This window comes from Myotis daubentonii, chromosome 1 (assembly GCF_963259705.1).
Source record: "Myotis daubentonii chromosome 1, mMyoDau2.1, whole genome shotgun sequence".
Taxonomy (NCBI): domain Eukaryota; kingdom Metazoa; phylum Chordata; class Mammalia; order Chiroptera; family Vespertilionidae; genus Myotis; species Myotis daubentonii.
Window position 1 is genome coordinate 74,972,854 of NC_081840.1, and position 21,089 is coordinate 74,993,942.

Below are 21,089 nucleotides of genomic sequence, written 5' to 3' on the forward strand. Positions count from 1 at the left end.
AGAGAGGATGGGAGAGGGATAAAGAGACAGAAACATCAATGAGAGAAACATCATCAATTGGCTACCTCCCGCACACCCCACACAGAGGATCAGGCTGCAACCTGGGCATGTGCCCTGACCGGGAATCGAACCAGTGGCCTCTTGGTTCCTGGCTCAATGCTCAACCGCTGAGCCACAAAGGTCGAGCTGAGCTACCTTTCTTATGCACACTCTGGAGGCTACTGTGAGACCTGCTGGACCTGTGCAGTCATTTAGGTGATGAGGGGATGGCATTGTTACTTTAGCTTTTGGCAAATTCATAAAGAGAAAGGGAAACTATCTGGTCTATAGAGGAGGGATTAGAATACGTATTACAATCAGATAATCTCTTAGTACTGCCTCTTGTGAGGGCCTGAAGAGTTCCATGCTGTGGATTGGTGGTCCTGGAGGCTCTCAACACTCACCAAACTGTAGCTTAATCCCTGGATTGCCATGATTCCCCAGTCTGTGTGAATGGCTTCTGTTCCAATTCCTGATTCTTACTGTACTTCCCTTCTGGGTCCAAAGTACTATCCTGAATCTCAGTCCACTCGGCAAGGGACCCAACTGTCAAATGGCCTATATCTGGTCCCTCTCACTCAAGAGTGGATCATTGACCAGGGTCCTTTTTCAAATCAGAGACTTCCTCTTCTCTTCTTACTCCATTCCCAATTTTAAAACTAAATAATGAAGCCAGAGACCTCTATAACTAACTGCTCCCATCTGTATACTTTTGGATTCTTGGCTGTCAGCTTCACCTGGGATGGAGCCATGTCCTCTTGGACACTATGATTTGGCTTTCTGTCACCTCTTTGGATTGAAGAAATAAGAGAAGGCTCAGGAACCAGAGGAGAAGAAATGTTTAGAGTAAGAGCCAGTTTTCAAGCCAGTCAATTCCTGCAGAAACATGAGTAAGAATGAGAATGGCCTTACCTGATTTGATTGATGAGAAGTAGGTATAATAACGATGACGAAGGATGGTTTCAGTAGTGTGTTGGAGACAGAAGTCAAATTACAGGGAATTTTAAATGCTTTTTATAATAAAGAAACTCAGACAAGGATGATTCAATCATGGGAAAGCCTTTATTTAAGCCTATCTTTGCATACAAATCATATAAATATGTTCAGAGTTCACCCTAAAGACTCAATTCTTTTTCTTTTTTTTTAAGAATAGTTTATTGATTTTTAGAGAGGAAGGGAGAGGGAGAGAGATAGAAACATCAATGCGAGAGCACAATATCTATCGGCTGCCTCCTGCATGCCACCTACCAGGAATCAAGCCTAACACCCAGGCATGTGTCCTTGACCAGGGAATTGAACCAACAACCTCCTGGTGCATGGAATGAAGCCCAACCAACTGAGCCACACCAGCCAGGGCAAGACTCAATTCTTATAGTTTCTCAATGCTTCCGATTTCCTTCTTCCCTGTGTTCTTTGATCTTTCTTCTCTTTTCTATTAAAAATCCTACTTACCCCTCCTCATTTTCAACTATGCTCCTAAATAGATATAGAAAATAACCTTAATAAAATAATACTATCTAAAACAACAACAATAACAAACATTTCAAGTACCCCTCAGGCCAGGATGAATAGAGGTACGATGGGGCTCCTTCTTCTCAACCTTAGGAGTATGAGATTCTTTTTTTTCTTTTTTTAAAAAATATATTTTATTGATTTTTTACAGAGAGGAAGGGAGAGGATAGAGAGAAACATCGATGAGAGAGAAACATCAACCAGCTGCCTCCTGCACACCCCCTACTGGGGAGGTGCCTGCAACCAAGGTACAGGCCCTTGACCAGAATCGAACCTGGGACCCTTCAGTCTGCAGGCCGATGCTCTATCCACTGAGCCAAACTGGTTAAGGCAGGAGTATGAGATTCTTAATGAACAATGGCAGCAGAAGATTGATCTATGCAAAGAACTTGCCCTTTGTCGAAAGCTGCCCTTTGTCCTCAGCTGTATGATATTTCCATTCAGAGAAATGGAAATATCATACAGAAAAGATTTAGGGGGGTTGTGGAGGGAGGGAATATACAATCATTAAGTGAAAGCAATTGTCTTCAGAAAGGCTCCAGAGAAGAAAGACGGTTGGCCACAGCAGCAGAATTCTCTGAAGAACCGCTGGAATTCTAACTTCCCCTTTGCTATGGAGACACAGAGCACTACATTCCCCACTTGCTTCCTTTCTCTATCAGGAATGTCTTCCTCCTTTTCCGACTGGTGAACCAGGCAGCCTTCAAGATCCAGTTCAAACCACACGCATCTGATGATGCTGCCTTCTGTAACAGAAGACTTCCCTGGGCACAGTTCACTCTTCCATCCTCAGGGGATGGGCTCTCATAGGCTAAGTGTGTATGAGAGATGTGAGGGAAGAGTTCACACTTCTAAGTCCACTGAAAAACTAGTATTTGTTTACAAGTCTGTCTGCTGGTCAGGAGCTCTCTGACCTCTGTGTCCTTAGTGTCTCATATAGTTCCTGACATATAATAAGGAATAAACAACTGTGAGGGAGAAAGGAGGAGAGAAAGGAAGAAGAAGAAAAAGGAAGGAAAAGTAGGTTGGAGAAAGTGAGAGAGAAAGCATCTGACTCAATGTTCCCTGCCAAGAAAAAGGGAAACGGATTCAAAAAAGTCTGGAGGAAAGGCACAGAACAGAGGAAAACCAATTTTCCATGTCTTCTCTGCCTCTCACTCTTCTCCCTACCACTTCCTCCCACAACCTCATATCACACTGTCCTCCTTTCACTCCTAATCCCTCAATTGACCCCAAAGGGAAGGAAAGAAGCCAGTTAAGCTGCTGACTTATTCTACCCCCGTTCCCCTCAAACCCCTTTCCACTGTGGCGCCTCCCCACTTTGCTTCTTTCCTCCTCGTCTTCCCCACATGCAGCACTCCCACCTTAGTGCCCTGGCATCTCACCCCTGTGCTGTGCCAGGTCCAGATGGGAACTTCTGCCTCCGATTAAATACCAAGAGGCTCTAGGGGCAGCCTGTGGTGTCTGGACTGAGGAGACTCTAGATTGTGCCTACAAGTCACCTGAGAAACAATATTGTCAAAGGGTTCAGGTGACCCAGGGATTGGAGAGAAGAGAGGAGCAAAAACTGGAAAGGGGAAGGACTCAGCGATTACAGTCCTCCCTGCCCCATGCCCCCCGACTCCTCAAACTCATTCATAGATGGCCTTTAAATGATTTGCTCCTTGTTCCATGGTCAGGATCCTCCTTTTCCCGGTTGTCCTCTCATAGCCCCTATACTGTGGCTACTGGAGCTTCTTGACTGTCTTCCAGCTAGATGTGCTGTTCCCGCTAGAAATACTACCAGGATCCCCAAACCTTGTACAGTCGCTTCTGGGTCTCCTCTCCTTACCTAGGCATTCAGCTGTTCCCCTTCCTCAACGCCCTTTCCCTGGCAATTCTGGAGCCACCTTTTCTTCCATGAAGATCATATATTCAAAAGCAGTTTATGAGTTGTAAAGCACTGTACTAGAATAAAATACTATCCTGAAAAAAAGACTTCTCTTTGTCTCCCCTTCATCTCGGTCCTTCTCTCATGATATATCTTATCCCTTCCTCCCCCACCCACTGCTGCTGCTCCACACTCACCCGGCAGGTTTGGTTTGGTGCCCTGTGGGACCTAAACCTATGTGCTGCACAGTGGGCCGAGTCAGGATGCAGGCAGGCATCTCAGCCCGCGGCCTTGGCAGAGTTCCCAGGCAGAGCCATCGGCCCAGGCCCGGAGAGTACGCATGGATAAGGTGGGAGAGGGCGTAAGTAAGGTGGCTGTAGCCCCCCAGCACCAGGAACTCTCCCTGCAGCACAGCCCCTGCAGCTCCCACGTGGGGGGAGGGCAGAGGTACCAGGTGAGTCCAGCTATCAGTCTTTGGGTCATAAGCTTCAAAGCTCAGCAGGTCCCCAGTCTCATCTAACCCACCTGCTACATACAACCGCCCACCCAGAGCAGCCATGACATGGCCAGCTCGAGCTACCCCCATAGGGCTCAGAAGTGTCCCTGGTTTCTCAAGTTTAGGGTCATAGTGCAGTAATGAGGCCAGGCATTGGCTATTCCCGTTGCAGCCACCACTTATGTACAATCGGCCCTCCAAAATAGCAGCTGCATGGGCAAAGCGTGGTGCTGGAAGTGCAGGTGCTGGCCTAAGGGAGAACAGAGCACATGATCAGGCAACAATCATCCTTGGCTCTCCTCCTCCAAGTCTCCTAGTCTCTCCCTGATGCCTAGAAACTCACCCCCACCCCCACCCCCCTTTCCCTGCTCACCTCCAGACGTTGAGCTCAGGGTCATAGGTCTCCACAGAGTTTAGGGCAACACCATTGGCTCGTCCACCCAGGGCATAAAGTAGTCCATCCAGTGCCACCAGGGGGAAAAAACTCCGAGCCTGGCACAAAGGTGCCATCTCCTTCCAGTCCTCTTGACTGGGGTCCCACCTGGACACAGTATGACAAGAGACAGGAAGAGTGAGTCTGGGAGTCTGTGGTTGGCTGGGCCAGCAATTTCCCTCAGCTGCCCACCTTCGGGTCTGACATTCGTGGGGGGTGCATACCTGAGAGTAGAAGCCAAGGTGTTGGCGTGGCTGTAGTAATCCTGTCCCCCACACACGTAGATTTCACTTCCTGCCAGGCTCACGGCCCCATGCCGGAAGCGTCCTGGGGCAGGCAGGGCAGGCAGCCGGCCCCACTCCACAGTTCGGACCAGCCCCATGCCGCAGCGGAAGGCCCGGGCCCACCACACTCCTCGGGATGGCTCTTTTATGGCCATGTCTGATCTGAGCCCGTCTCCACCAATCACTACCAAAGCCTGGTCCGGTTCCCTCCGCCTCTCCTGACCTGGAATCTCCGACTCCACTATCAGTTGACACAGCAAGTCTGGGGGCAGGGGCGGAGGCAGCCCAGCCGCCCGAACTCGCCGGAGCTCCTTGGTGGACATCCGGCCGAAGCGGACACATCGAAGCAGGGCCTTGGCCTCTGACTCCTGGGTCTCAGGGTTGGCTGCGAGCCAACATCGTGCAGCCGCAAAGGCCTCAAACTCCTCCTGCAAGTGTAGTTCATCATTTTCCAGGAGTTGAGCCAGGCAGGCAGCCGGTAAAGAAGGGAACGTGGGGCACAAGGTCACAGCGGGCAGGTGGGTGAGGAGGTAATTACGGGCTTTGCTCCAGAGCCTCTCCAATCCGGGGACTTCGGCCATGGGGAAGAGGGCCAGGCAACGGGCAGGGCTGAGGCCCCGTGCCAAGGCTGTCTCGCACAGAGCTAGGCAGGAAGAGCTCTGGTACTGCAGGGCAGCCTGGGCAGCTCTCAGTAGTCCTGGCCATCTTGCCCGCACAACCCCAGAGTAGGCAAAAGAGACGAGGAGTCGCAGGTCCTGGGCAGAGATGGTGTGGAGAGACACCTGTGTGCCCTGGGATTCCCTCATCCCACTCAGGAGCATGGCCCCAAAGAACTCGCTGCCACAGGCCAGGGCTGCTCGGTGCACTGCAAGAGGGAGAAGAAGTAGATGGGGATCCAGTTTTGCAAACTGCTAGGTACTATCCCAACTTTACAGCCTCAACTTTGAACCAACCACCCAAGGCCAACGGCCAAACTGTGATGTGTATCAGAATACCATGGGGTACTTGTTAAAATGCAGGTTTCAGGGCCCTACCTCTGGAGATGCTGATGCAGAAGGTCTGAATGGAGTTCCTAGAATTTTGTATCTTAACATTTTCAAGCACCCTGCATGACTCTCATGTTAGTGGCCTGAAGATACTTTGGTAAACATTGCTTTAGTCTTTTTGATCCAGGTCAATTAGAAAAAGTCTTGATAGATCAAGTCGAGAAGATGCTTTAGACAGCATTTGCTTACAGCGGGCACAAAATAAACTCAAAGACCTTGCCGAAACCGGTTTGGCTCAGTGGATAGAGCGTCGGCCTGCGGACTGAAAGGTCCCGGGTTCGATTCCGGTCAAGGGCATGTACCTGGGTTGCGGGCACATCTCCAGTAGGGGGTGTGCAGGAGGCAGCTGGTCGATGTTTCTCTCTCATCAATGTTTCTGACTCTCTATCTCTCTCCCTTCCTCTCTGTAAAAAATCAATAAAATATATTAAAAAAAAAAAAAAGACCAATGTGCAACTTGTATAGGTCTCTATATTGTGTACAGAATAAAATTCTTTCCTTGACAATTGTAAGAGCCACTGACATCAGCCATTCTGTTAGTCAGGTTTTACTCAGAAAGTGGTATGACACTCAGGAATGGCTACGAGCCAGCCTACTCAGACTGCCATCTCCTCTTGCCCAAGATTTAGTGCTTAAGATTTCCCATGTGTTCTAGCTTTCCTCTGCACATATCCCCTAAGCATCTCGGTATTATTTATGGAATCATAAAATTTTAAACTGGAAACCTTCAAAATCATCTAGTTAAATTGCTCCCTTTAAGGTAAGAAAATGAGTAAAAAGAAGTGATTTATTTTCTATTGCCATGCAGTGGCTTTCTGGGCAGATCTTCATCATCCACTGTCACTGATGCCAGGCTGCTGTGAGCATACTTGTGTATCAATACCCTGCTTATCTGCATGGCCCTCATAACACCAAAACTGTCCTGTTAACAGATACTGTTAAACAACCAGATCTCATATTCTTCCTAACATAACTCAACTTGAGGTTCTTGGCATCACCTACAGAGTATTCTGACTGATACATTGAACCTGAATCTAATCAAGACTTTAGTTCTACATTCAAATTTATAAGAATTTGAGAGGCTAAGGGAAAAAATTAAAACCATGAGGGTCCTGGTGGTTGTGGCTCAGTTGGTTGAGCATTGTCTTGTGGAGCAAAAGGTCGCTGGTTTGATTCCCGGACAGGCACATGCCCAGGTTGCAGGTTCAATCTCTGGTTGGGCACGTTCAAGAGGCAGCTGATTGATGTTTCTCTCTCACATCCATGTTTCTCTCTCTCTCTCTCTCTCTCTCTCTCCAATAAAAATATATTTAAAAATTTTAAAAACATGAGGGAAAACACATACAAACCTAGAAAATGGAACATTCTATAGGATAACTAATCTTATTTTTTTAATAAGTCAAGTCATAAAAAGGGAAGGAGGACTATGCAAGAAGAAAGGAACCTTAAAAGACATACATCTGAGTATATACCACAGTCCTTGATTGGCTCCTGGGTTGAGCAAACCAGTACTAAAAGACATTTTTTGGACAAGTAGGAAAATTTCAGTGGGGATTAGGTGATATTAAGGAATTGTTGTTAATTTTGTTAGATTTGATAAAGGTATTGTGGTTAACCCTAGCTGGTTTGGCTCAGTGGATAGCGCGTTGGCTTGCAGACTGAGGGGTCCCGGGTTCAATTCTGGCCAAGGGCACATGCCTGGGCACATGCGGGCTTGATCCCCAATGGGGGATGTGCTGGAGGCAGCCGATCAATGATTCTCTCTCATCATTGATGTTCCTCTCTCTCTCTCTCTCTCTCTCTCTCTCTCTCTCTCTCTCTCTCTCTCTCTCCCTTCCTCTAAAGATATTTAAAAAAAAAGGTATTGTGGTTATATGAGAAAATGTTCTCTTTTAAAGAAAAACATACCCAAGTATTTATGAGTAAAATGTCACAGATTTACAAGTAAATTAAAATATTAATTGTTAAGTGTGGGTGATGGGTGTTTGGGTGTTCATCTTTTTGTTTGTTTGTTGTTAATCCTTACCCAGGGGTATTTTTCCATTGAGTTTTAGAGAGAGTGGAAGGAAGGGTGAGAGACAGAGATAGAGAAACGTCCATGTGATACATCGATGTGAGAGATACCACATGCCCTTGACGGGAATTGAACCTGGGACCCTTAACTCCACGGGCCAATGCTCTATCCACTGATCCAAACCGGCTGGGGTGGATGTTCATCCTAATAGTCTCCTTACTTTGCTATGTGTTTGAAATGCTTCATAATTTTTTTAAAAAGGGGGGAGGGGGATGCTCCTTGAAGTCCTCTATGGCAGGGCCAAGCTCCCAGTGAAGTTTATGAACCCTGGGCTGCTTTGACCAGCTTTGCCATGTTCATCTCTCTCAAAGTTGGGGTGATGTTGCTATGGCTTTCCATTGTCTTTTTAAGCAGTCAGTAGGTAGTGGCTCGGTGCTTCCCAAGTGGTAACCATCAGTGGCAGCTTTCAAATATAGTATTGCCTGAGAAAACCTGCCTTCCTTAAGGCAGGTAAACCATCTCATCTTCCATGTCACCAGTCAACCTATAGCTCAGAGTCCACTGTGAAAGAGCTCAAAACCACTTGTATTCTTCTTACTCATCAATAGTCTCCAGAATTTTAAGCGTCAGGCTCCCACCATTAAGCTGGAATGTCTCTTAGAGAAATGAAAACAGTGTGTAAATTCCAAACCCTAGTGGGAATTTTGTAACTATGACATTTTAAATCCCCCCCCCCGCATGTATTTCACCTGATGTTATCAGAAATGATAACAAACACATTAGAAATCTGCTAAAGACGGAATGTTTGTGTCCCTCCAAAATTCGTATGTGGAAGCCCTAATCCCTAATATGATGATATTTGTAGGTGGGGCCTTTGGGAGGTGATTAGGGATGAGAGTGCCTCTCTACCATGTGAAACACAGTGAGAAGGTGGCTTTCTGCAAACCAGGAAAAGGGCCCTCACCAGAACCTGGCCATGCTAGAACCTTGATCTTGGACTTCCAGCCGCCAGAACTGTGAGAAATAAATGTATGCTGTTAAACCACCCAGTCTCTGGTATTTTGTTGTTGTTGTTATGTTTGTTACAGCAGCCCAAATTGACCAAGACGGAATGCTTTTCCTTCTGGGAATCCAGGAAGCACTTGGGGTCTCAGTCATTCCTCTAATGAGCAGTAGCTATGTGACTTTGGACACATCTTCAAGTCTGATTTCTTTATCAGTAAAGAATAAGAGCTGAACTAGATAATCTCTGAACTAAGCCCTTTTCATTTTAAACATGTATGCATCTGCATTCCAACTCCAGTTCCAATGTGTCTTTGGTTTGGCTGCATAGGAAGCACTGCATGGCCTAATGAGAGTAGGCTGCGCTAGTGGATGTAGGCTTGTATCCTGGTTCTCACCAGTTAACATGTCTTAGTTTAATGTTCTTTAGCTGCACCCAGGAATAATGGTACCTACCTCACTAGTTTTCAAATGAAAATTAAAAGAGATACCAAATGTAACAATTCATGGTACTCAGTGCCTCACTACATGTTAATAGAATCTGAACTCCACTTATTCACCCCTCCTTAGCTTTCCTGGTGATGAGCAGAGTTAACTTCAAAGTGCCATGGTCTGAGAACCTTAAGATTCTGGCAAAACAGTACCAGACCTTGCTCATTAGCTGTCGGACCACATCAGCCATGTTGTCTGTTACAGTCCTACACACTTAGATGAAAGGACACACCATGTACCTCTGGCTTTTCCTGTGTCCTAAACACAAGAAGGGCCTTTGGTTAATTCCTGTCAGAGGCAATGGCTTTCTGCTTGTTTTACTGGCAATGGCTGCACCTTAGCTCCAGCCAGCTGGCTGTTCATTCCTTGCTACCGGGCCCAGGAAGCCACCACGTGGAGAGTCAGTTTAAATTTGTCAGTGCTCTTAGGAAACAATTCAAGTGCGCATGCTCCACTCTCCAGTGGCTCCAGAGAGGCACCAAAGACCCCCCAGGGGAATTCTGACTGCAGCAGAGATCCAAACCACTATGGTAGGGATCAAACCACCTGCTGCTTGCACACACCATTCCGGTAGCATTTGCACCTACAGTAAGGAATGCCCCACAGGCCCTCACCCCTCAGCCTGCAGCCGCCTGCTTCCAGCTCCAAGTCACACCCGACGCCCTCTTGGTAGAAGAGCTCAATGCTGCGCAGGTTCTCCCTCAGCTCCTCCTCCTGGCTGGGCTGCTTTTCTTCGTCCTGGGCGCGTCCAGCCTTCTTGAGCTGCCGCTGGGCCGCGGCCTCCACTCGGGGTGCTCCCAGGGCCTTGGCTGCCGCCAGCACCTGCCTCAGCGGGACGGGATTGAGCACTCCCTCATAGGCAAAGGTCAGCACGGCCTCCCAGGCCTTGGGGGCCACGTCGAGGCTGACGGGGGGTCGCGGACCAATGCCGTCCAGCAGCCTGCCTCGAAAAAGGCTGCTAACTGCGGCCAAGATCACCCGATGCACCCCGTAGACTCGCCCCGCCACTGACACCTCTTCATCCAGCAACAACCTCTGCTCCCGCAGCCGCTGTGCCTCCGCGAAAAATTGGCTCGGATGCTCCTCGCTGCGCAGCCCCTCGGGCTCCGCCGCGTCTTCCTCGTCATCGTCCTCCTCCTCCAGGGACCAGGCGGGAGAGGGGAGGTCCCCTGGGGCCACGGACCTGGGACCGGGCTCTTCCAGAGGAAAGGGGGGCAAACTGGGATCCTCGTCCGGGGTCTGAGGCCAGGGCGGGTGTCTCCGGCCGGGCGAAGGGAAGCCACGACCATCCTTCTGGATGGGCAGGGAGACGCGCCCCCGGTCCGAGGCACGGTGTTCCGAGGCCGAGACGCTCATGGCCTACGTTCACTGGATTGCTGCAGAGGCGCGGAGGAGGGAGAGGAGGGGTCAGAGCTGACCCAGGAGGTCAGAGGAACCCCTGCCTCTAGCCTGGCGACGTCAGTATCTCTCCCTGCTTCAAGCCATTCAAACCGCCGGCGACCCGCCTGTTTGCACCCGTCCCCGCGCCGCACAGTCTCCCTCCCCCAGCCCCCGCACCAGTCCCTCCCCCGCAACCCCTCTCGCCACTCCAAGGCTCAAGCAGCCAGGCGATAGCGCGCAAGGATGGGGTTCATGGGTTGCAGCGGAGCGAGCAAGAAGCGTGCGTAAAGGTCCAGTCCCCGGGGCCGTGCCCGCCCGTCTCGCCCGCATCCCAGTCGTCACCTTCCCGAGACACCAGCGGCCGCTCGCCCTCTCACTCGAGCTTGCTCTGCGTCGGGCGGCGTGGCAGCGGGGACTCGCCCGCAACCGAGCGAGCGGCCGCACCCGCTAATTTTAGCCGGCGCTGGCAGGCGTGGGCCTGGGCTCCGGGTGTCCGAAGTCCGACACCCAATCCTCCTGGGCCCGGTCCTGAGATGACCGCCTATCCCCTTCCATCTGTAGGTCATGTCCTGCCGCTGAGCGAGGCAAACTCGGATGCCGGAGGGTGCGGGGGTTGGGTGGAGTGAGGCAGGACGGAAAGGCTGTGTTCCTCGGACCGCGCTGGGGCGGGTGGGTGAAGACTGGACCGCATAGACCCGCGGAAACGGGGGCGAGAGCAGTGAAGCACGTTTGGGGTCATTCCTGGGTTTTGACTTGAATTTTCCCTGCAACGATGAAACTGGGACCCTGGAGCGAACAGCACCGATGTGAAATGCAAACGTAACCCGCTGGGTCCCTCGTGGGTGGGGAAGGGGAAGGGGCTAGTGTTAGGGCTACCACCCTAGGTGCCCCACCCCTGCTGGGGGTTTCCTTTAAGACCACGGTAGGGTCCCTGGCGAGAGAGCGAAACGACCAGATAGTGGGGACCAGAGTCCTGGACTGGATGGGCTAGGGACACCCTCCATTAAAGCCTTGGGACTGACATGCCCCACCCTGACAAACCTCCAGGTCTACTGGCCTTCCTCCTGGTTGCTGATGTGCTGGCTGCAGAAGGGTCTGGGCACCTCAGCCTCATCTTCGCTGTCTCAGTCAGGGGCTAGCCGGGCTCCCACCTCTGCAGAGGGGCCCCACACCAAGCCACACTCCCAAGATGATGGGAGAATGTGGGGGCTGGGCCTGGCAAGGCCCTCGTGCACTTCCACTGGGTTAGTGGTAGCTCAGGGTTCCCAAAGGTTGAGGGTCTAGACAGGGGAGAGAGAACGTCGCTCAGAGTTCTCAGAGGGTATTTCTGTGGGAGGGAGGAGAGGGCTGAGGGTGACCTCAGTTTCTCCCTCACCACCCTGCCCCACCAGGTCTGCTGCATGCTCAACACCTGGGGCATTATCCTCTACCTGCTGCTGCCTTGGGTCACTGCTCAGGTGGGCACAGGCGTGAGCTCAGGGCTCTGCTGGGCAGTAGGAAGGGATTACAGGATTCGCCCTGAGTGAATTAAAGGGGCCTACTCCTATCCCCACCCTAGGGCTCACGGCTCATTATCCTGCTATCAGCTTCAGTCACTACCATCACCAGCCTATCTCGCCATCTCCACTATGGCAAAATCAAGGCTGATGTCTTACCACTCGGTTACCTCAGGGCCTGTAAGGAATCGCTGAGATCAGACTGTTCTGATCAGGTGACATGTACTTTTTTTTTTTTTTTTATCTCATACAGATTGGGTCCCAGACTTGAGTTTCTTCAGGATCATTTTCACTTTTCTCAACCCAGTAGCTGTGGCTTGGCACATGGCAGGCTTCGTGGACACCCTTTTGGACCTGCTCTGAGTACTGCCCATCCCCTCCCTTGGTGCATCCTTTCTCAAGCCAGCTGGCCACCAGCCTGCATTTTTTATGACTGTAGCCTGGGCGAGTCATTTTAAGAATCAGATGGAGGCATCAAATTGGTCCGTTAAGTCTCTATGACCCCAGCCTCCGTGTTCTGCACTTCTAGAAGTATCAGGTGCAGCTGTGACACATGGATCCCGAAAATGAGTGGCAGGTAGTGGGCATGGTGACTGTGACCACCTTTCTGGGCATGGGAGTCTAAGGCAAGCGCTGGAATTAAAGTCGGGGAGGGGCATGGGGAGAAGGCTGAGGGGATGGCTTTGAGATCTGCACAGATCTGGGAGGGGCCAAATGTGAGGAAATGTACGTTTGTATGTATGTGTGTGTGTAGCTGGCAGAGCAGATTTCCAGGGGCCCAGATCTGAAACTGGACAGTTTTGCTGGAAGAAACTCCTCATGTCAGTTCTTCAAGGGGAAAGTAGGACTCATTCTTAAGATCTGTTGGGATGAGCACCAGATAAGACTACCAGATGAGAAATTCTGTTTCTTGCTTCCAGATACTTATAATCTTGAGATTCACGCCCCCCCCCCGGAATGCGAAGGGACACTGCTGTTTGAGGCAAGAAGAAAAAGGACTCCCATTTAGCCACACTCATGGAAAAGACTGGTGGGAAAGGAGGGGAGAGTGAAGATGGGACAAAGAAAGGAGGTGAAGTAGATTGTTACTCCTTTCCTTCCACTCACATTTCTCCTTTTTCTTCACTTGTGGTATTTCAGGTCCAAATTATCTTCTTCCTTATCCTCCTCTATCAGCTACCAGCTTGCAACATTCCTCCCACAAACCCCAGCCACTGACTTCTTTGGGTACCAAGGTGAGATAGTGGGAAGATGGCTGAGAAATGCACTAAAGGGAATGAATACCTCCCCTTGGAGCAGGGACTGAGCTCATTAGCCCAAACCTCTTCAGAAAAGACCCCTTGAGTTCTGATTCTGTATTCAATTTGCAAACTGACCGTCAGACCACTCGAAGCCTGTAAGTTCCTAGGCTGGCTAGTTTGCAAAATTCCCTTATTCTTCCCACCATCACCTAAGTTACTGGCACTAAACTTAGCAGAGGCGTAATAATCTTGGCTGAATGAAGGGAAGCCAGAGATACTCTTCAAAACTCCATCTTTTCTCCCTGCACTTTTATGTTGGAAGCATTTTCTTGGAAAATAATGGCATGGTCTGGAAGGCAGTTTCTTTGGTATGTTTCCCATCTTCTCCTTAGCCATGGGGTATTCATTGGGATCAATATCTCTGGGGACCTCAAGGTGAGAAGGATGTCCAGGCATAAAGCATATTCTCCCTCTTCATTAATGGTTCAACTTTTGTTACCAGAACCCTGCGACAGCTCTCCCCAAAGGAGCCCTCTTTGTCATCAGGTGGACCACACTTTACCTCCATCGGTAAGGCCCTCCACTCCTGCCTTCTATCCAGAATAACCTAGTGTCCTGGTTTCTGCCTCTCCGAGGTGCTAGGGTATAAGTGATGAAAAGAGAAAGAGCACCGTCCTACTTAGTGAGCCTGACCAACATGCAGGACCATGTCGAGCACTTCCGGTGAGGTAGTCTCTAGACCAGGGTTTGAAAACTGATAGCCTCTGAATTGGATCTTGCCTTCAAATGACTTTGGTTCAGGTTGCACAGCATTTACAATTAAAAAAAAAAATTAATTGGCAGCATTTCACATGCAGCTGTTAGTCTTCGGCCTCCATCACATATGACATGCTTTTCTGGTGCCAGGAAGCCTGCTCTCCCATGGGATGGGGCAGGTGCTCTCCAGCCCTGGGGATTTTGTGCAGGTCTTCACAAGAACGTGAATCTTGTAATCTGTGGGAATGTGGTCTTGGTAAGAGAAGAAAGGGCTCTCAGTGGGAGGGGACTAAGTACAGGGAAGAAAAAGGGGTGGGCAGATCAACATGTCAGTGAGTTCAGAGAACTCAGAGTAGTGAGGGTTGGTAGAAGGATGCTTTAAGGAAGGGACAGTCACAGCCTACATTTTTGCCTCCCCCTCTTTAGCAGCCCCAAGCCATTCAAGGTTCTAAGAATTATGTCAACTGGCTAAATGACTGGAAGATTCATTCATTCTATATAGTCATATCTAACGCCAGGCTAAGTTCTAGGGCCCAAAGCCTCATGCAAGTCACCCTGCCGAACTGCATCACTTTTTGTTACCTTGTGCCCAATGTCACCCCGTCTCCTTCCCTCGTTGCCTCTCCTTTCCCATCACAGACTTGGGTCAGCTGAAGCCCAATGTACTAGTCTTGGAATAAAAGCAAAATTGGCAGGAGGTGCTGCTATCTGCTGTGGAAGACTGTGTTGGCATGTTATAGCAAGTGGAGGGTGGAGGGCATAGGGAGGTGAAGATGGGCTTAGCAATGGTCAGGAACCAGGGGAAGAGGAAATGTAATCATGGTGAAGCCCTGTTCCCTCCAGCTGCCAAGCAGTACCTGTGTCCCTAGGAAGGGGAGCTCCCCGCTCTTCAGCTCTTATTCCTAATCTTTTTCCCAATGAAGGACTTTGACTACAACTATGATGTCTGCCTCTTAAGGATGCCACAGGGGTTAAGCCTGACTATCCAACATCATCAAAGTGTGTCAAAAAGGGATGGGCCTAAGCAAAGGATAAGGTGTCAAAATTGGTGTAGAAATTGGCTGTCAAAGACAGTGTGATGGGAGGTAAGTGTACTTATTTAGTTACCAAGACGAGTCCTAGGTAACACAAAGTGAGAAAAATGAACTTTGCTTTGGAGTTCCTACCTGTTATAGTAAGTTCTCCTGAAACCTTAGGAATGGGGGAAAGCTTTAAAGTTACCTCCTAAATTCAGGTGGCAGGAATGTGGATGAAATATAGTAGCAGGGTGAGGGTGAGCTGGAGTGTGGTCAGCTATGACCCAATACCAGAACAGGGCTTCTGAAAGTACTCCAATTCTAATAATAGTGTACATCTATACTCAATCTTAGCCAAAGGCAGAGAAGCAATTAATAATAGCACACATTTAAATAGCTTACACTTGGGTAATTGATTGGGTGGGCTCCAGGAAGGATGCAACAAAACATTTTTTGTCATACCCCTACCTTTCACAGTAAATCCAAGGTTTTTGGATAGCACAGGAATGGATTTTCAGAAGGGAGAGGAGACCAGTTCTAAAACAGATCCTGTTTTAGGGGAAATAGAGTTGGGGAGTGAGGAAGAGAAGAGCAAGGAATCCAGTAAAGTGAACACAAAAAAGGAATGTGAAAGAAGCTACATGACATTTCTCTGGTATAGCAACAGTTTTCTTCTTGGAGAGGGAAGGTCTGATATTGAGTTGGGGGCAATTGCTAAGCTGGATAAGGAATGTGTCTTATTCTTGTCCTCTCTCTTCTTGGGTAGTATTTTTACACTGGCAGCCTCAAATCCCATTCCAGTCCAAGCAGGGCCAGTGGACAGTGGACATGTACTGGTTCAGTGCTGATAGAGGTAGGGATTCTCCCTAAAAAGCCCCAACTCTTCTGCAAGTTCCAGAGGAGAACAGGAAAGGGAGGGTAGGGAGGACTCGAGAACAAGCTGCATGTACAAAGCACCCAATACCCTTCTCCCACTTCCGAGGCCATCACAGCTTGCTCCCTTGTCCCTAGAAGGCGGGGGGAGGGTGTGTGTGGGGGGGCTACCCACCTGCTCTCTTATAGTCAGAGGGCTGACTGTCCTACTTACTGGCTCCCAAGGAAAAATGGGATGCCCTGTAGGAGTTTTTGTGAGAAGTCCCCCTGAGCAGCTGGAGGAGAAACACCAGGAGTGAGCAGGACACAAAAACCCAAGGTTATGGCCTAAAATACAGAAGACAGGAAGGGAAGGAGAGAGTATTGGGCCACTTGTTGCAGATGGACAGAAAAAGCTGTGAAATGTGGGCAAAATGTCCAGTTCCTCTCTTGTCTTGCCCTAGAATACATTTGTCCTCACAAGGTTCAGGCTTGGCTTCCAACATGTGCCCACTACCTGAGCTCACAGGCAAAGCTCAAGAGATGTGGTCAGGACCAGCCCCTCACCCCCAACACTTCTCTTCCTCTTTCCTCCTTCTTCATAGCTAAGTACCTAAAGGAGCAAGTACGTGTCAGACAAGCTACACTTTCACTGAATATTTTGGCAAACAGAGAGGGGGAGGAGCCGGAATCTGATGAAACAGGACTGCAGTGGGAGTACTGGCTGAGGGAAAAGAGAAGCTGTAGAATAGGGACTGACAATGGCATTTACCTTGTCCTCTGCTTTTCCTTCCCGGCCATGTGATTGGAGTGGCACATGCGTCTTCATGAAGTCCTATGGCAGTGTTTCCTCAGGGTGTTGCCCTCAGTCACGTGAGTCTGGGAAAATTCCCAACTGCAGGACATAGGTGCTAGGATAGGGCTAGTCCAATAGCTAAACTGAGGAACAGCACCCGAACTCCCTCAGCCAGCCTGCCCTGGGGCCTGGCACCCCACCCCCACCCCCCCACTGCTTCGTTCCTGTTAATCAGCAGGACACACTGATCCTGTAGGAGGCTCAGGAGACTAAGCTAGGAGGAGGAACCCATAATTTAGGACTCACAAAGCCATGATTTTAGTCTCTTGGCTTCACAAATGTTAAGACTATTCTTGGGAAGCCTCAACCAAGAGCCCAGTCCAACCAAGGTGGCTCAGTGATTGTCAACCTATGAACCAGGAGGTCACGGTTCAATTACTGGGTTCAATCCCTGGTGGGTGAGATGCAGGAGGCAGCTCATCATCATTGATGTTTCTATCTCTTTCTCCCTCTCTGAAATCAATAAAAATACATTTTTAAAAAAGCAAGCACCCGAAGCTTGCTAAGGGAAGAATGCCCCTACGACAGTGCCAAAGGTCCTCCTTTCAAGATCCATTCCACCCCATAATATTAATAAAAAATTACACATAAATACCCACGGCAAATGTTAATAACTCACTTGACTCCCAATTATAAAATTAACTGCCCAAGCCTAGAGAAGCAGAGATCATTCCTGTTCTCAAATATATTCAAGGGAAATTTATCTTCTTTCTACTTGTATCCCAAACACTCTATCTTCCATGCCAAAGTTTCTGATTTTAAACTTCTTTATCTTAATGCATTTGCAACCCATTTATGTATCTCTTCTTTGTAAATAAAAGTGTTTATTACTACTTTCTGCTTAGTAAGTAATCAGAAACTTACACTTTTCCCAAGCTCATATAATCCCAATTCTTTTTTATTTTATTTTTGCCTGTCTTACATTACAGTCCTTTGATTATCTCTTTGCTTTACTTCCCCATCAACTTATTCATTCCTCAGCAAATACTAATTGAATGGCCATTCTAAGTACTGGAAGATAATATGGTAATGAATAAAATAAGATAATCCCCTCCTCTAATGGAGTTTCTTTTTTAAAATTTATTTCTCAATTACAGTTGACACACAATATTATATTACTTTCTGCTGTACAACATAGTGATTAGACATATACCTCACGAAGTGATCATCCTGAGAGCTTATCTTCTAATGGGAAGAGACAAGCAATGATCATAAGTTAAACCACTAAGTGCTATGAAGAGAAATAAAACAGGGAAGAGAGCTAGAAAGTGTTGAAGGAGTGCAATTTTAAGTAGGTTTGTCAGGAAGGCCTCACTAAAAGAAGAAGAAAAAGTTAAGCAAAGACTTAAAGACTCTGATGGAGTAAGCTACACCTGGAGAAAGAGCTTTCTAGGCAGGAGCAAGAAATATAAAGACCTTGAGGGGTGGGCACACCTTTGGTGTTGCAGAAAAACAAAAAGGCCAGCATTGCTGGAGCAAAGTGAGCAAGGTGAGTAGCAGGAAGCAAGGTCAAGCAATAAGTGGGGAAGGGTGGGACCGCTCATGGAAGGTCTCACAGGCCTTTAAAGGACTCTGGTTTTTACTCTAATATAAAATACAGAGGAAAACACAGAGGGTTTCGAGTGTAAGAATGACACAATCTGCCTTCCATATTAACACTATTCACTCTGGTTGCTGTGTTGAGAACTGACTGTAAGTGGGCAATGGTCGAAGCAGGTAGACCAGCTACTGCAGTAATTCTGATTTGGTCTTGGGTCGGAGCAGGGGAAGTGAAAAGAAGTGGGATTCTGGATATATTCTCAAGGTAAAGTCAACATGATTTGATAAACTGGAGAAGATGAGAGAGGTGTCAAAGATAATACCAAGGTGCTGTGACACAGAAGTTGTTATTAACTGAAATAGGAAAGATTGCAGCAGTAAGTTGGGAGAAAAATAAGTTCAACTTCAACATGTCAAATTTGAGATGCCATCCAAATCCAGGTGTCAATGGGTAACTAGATATTCAGGATAGAAGTCCAGGTTGGAGCTAAAAAATTGGAGTCATCCACATTAAAATGGTCTTAATGTAAAAGACTGAATGAGCCCTGGCTGGTTTGGCTCAGTGGGTAAGAGCGTCGGCCTGCAAACTGAAGGGTCCCAGGTTCGATTCCGGTCTGAGGCACATGCTGGGTTGAGGCCTCAATCCCCAGTGGAAGGCGTGCAAGAGGCAGCGTATCGATGATTCTTTCTCATCATTGATGTTTCTATCTCTCCCCCTCTCCCTTCCTCTCTGAAATCAATAAAAAAAATTTTTTTTTAAAAAGATTAACATTTAAAAAAAGACTGAATGAAATCACTGCAAGTACGTGTACAGAAGCGGTCCAAGGACTGAAGCCTAGAGTTACTAGGTTGTAGAGACCAGGAAAAACCAGCAAGTGAAGCTAAGAAAGAGTAGTCAGTGAGCTAGGAGACAACAAGAGCACATGTCTTAAAGCCAAGTAAAGAAAATGTTTCGGAGGGAGTCAAATGCTGCTGACAGCTTGTGTAAGATGGAACAGAATGTGCCTTTAGGTTTGTCCAAGTCATTGGTGACCGTGATGAGAACAGTCTTGGTGGAATGAACTAAATAGGGAATTGGTGGAGAGGAACTGGAGACAACTTTTAAGATTTTTACTGAAAAATGGGAAGCTATTGGAAGCGGCAATGGGGTTGAGGGGTTCATGTACTTGTAAGATGAGAAAAATGATAGCATCTTTATGTGCTGATAGGAAGATCCAGGAAAGAAAAGGAAATACTGACTAAAGAAAAGGAGAGAGAATTGTTGCGAGGCATCCCTAAAAGCTAGAGGATGGACTGTACTGCTCAGGTTTTTGGAGAGGAGCAGGGTTTCCTAACCTTGACACCAATAGCATTTTTGCCCAGATAATTCTTTGTGTAGGGAGCTGTTCTGTGCATTGTAGGTTATTTTGCAGCATCCCTGGCCACTGGCCAGTAGCACTGCCTCCCAGGTGAGAATGATTGGTATACAGCAGTGGTCGGCAAAGCGCGGCTCGTGAGCCACATGCGGCTCTTTGGCCCCTTGAGTGTGGCTCTTCCACAAAATACCACGTGCGGGTGCCGACTGAAATTTGGTCGCCCATGCGCAGAAGTCAGTTTTCGGAAAGGAGATAGACGAAACAAGTATACGAGTGTGGATGGGAGAGTTGGAAGGGGTCAACCTCAGTGAACGTATTGAGGACGTTTTCGCAAAGGCCGGCTTAGGAGTACCCTAATTAAGTTAGTAACAATGTACTTACCTATATAGTTTAAGTTTAAAAAATTTGGCTCTCAAAAGAAATTTCAATCGTTGTACTGTTGATATTTGGCTCTGTTGACTAATGAGTTTGCCGGCCACTGGTATACAGTAACAGGAGGAAACGCAGAGTATATAGGGTGCAAGCACTGAGAGATGGTTAAATGTAGTGGTGGGAGCTTGTGAACATTTTCTGATTGTTCCTATTTTCTCATTAAAATAGGAACCAAAGTAAGAGTAAGAATAAGGAGAGATGTTGGAGATGCAGGGAATATTGCTGGGTAGTCTAAAGGACTCACTTAAGTTTCATGGTGATGGATTTAAAGTAAGACAAATCAACCTTCTGGCCACTCTTTTCGGCTGCATGGGTCTAGGCGTGAAGTAGGTGAAGAGTTGACTATTACAGAGAGAGGCAAGGGAAGTGAGGTGTTTGCAACGAAGTGCTCGTAATTAAAATTTAGATGGAGGAGGGAAACGAAGACACAGAGGGGATGAGGTCAGAGGAAAGGAAGATCAATGGATTATAGGTCTTGGTGAAAGGGTGAATTGTTGGATTCAGTGTACTAAAGGGAGTAAACTGGAAAGATTGGAGATAACAGTGAGAGAGTGGGATGTTTGGGAATGACTTATGAAGTGGTTGTAGGTCTAGAATATGACCAAGGGAATGAATGGCTGAAGGGGGGGGGGGGGGGTGGAGGATAAGATCACCAAAGGAGCAAAAAACTGAGAGACCAGAGATTAGAAAGTTAACCCACATGGATACTGAAATCAAGATTCATGACAGGAGGGGTATTGGCACGGTATAATCAAATGACAAGTGTTTCAAAGCCGAAGAGTGTTACGGATAAGAGAGAATAGTCTAAAAACGGTGTAAGGAAGAATGAGACTAACTTCACTGCCTCTAGGCCCAGTGGTACAAAGGATGAGAGAGAAAACACCACCACTGGAGGTGGTGGCAGAGGCAGAGTCCTCAGGAGAAAGCAGGGCTCAGAGCAGGAATGGAAAGGGAACATTCAGAGGAGAGGCTAAGGGT

At 48.1% G+C, this 21,089-nt stretch overlaps 1 protein-coding gene across 1 annotated transcript; it reads right to left on the reverse strand.

The window, feature by feature from the left end:
- Positions 1 to 1,082: 1,082 nt before the first annotated feature.
- On the reverse strand, positions 1,083 to 16,110 carry KLHL33 (kelch like family member 33). Its single transcript, XM_059705893.1, has 5 exons — positions 10,911 to 16,110; positions 9,803 to 10,564; positions 4,575 to 5,499; positions 4,291 to 4,458; positions 1,083 to 4,167 (listed from the first exon to the last, which is right to left on the reverse strand). The coding sequence occupies exons 2-5, from the start codon at positions 10,542 to 10,544 to the stop codon at positions 3,615 to 3,617; spliced, it is 2,388 nt and encodes a 795-aa protein (XP_059561876.1). The 5' UTR covers positions 10,545 to 10,564; positions 10,911 to 16,110; the 3' UTR covers positions 1,083 to 3,614.
- Between the last annotated feature and the right edge of the window lie 4,979 nt (positions 16,111 to 21,089).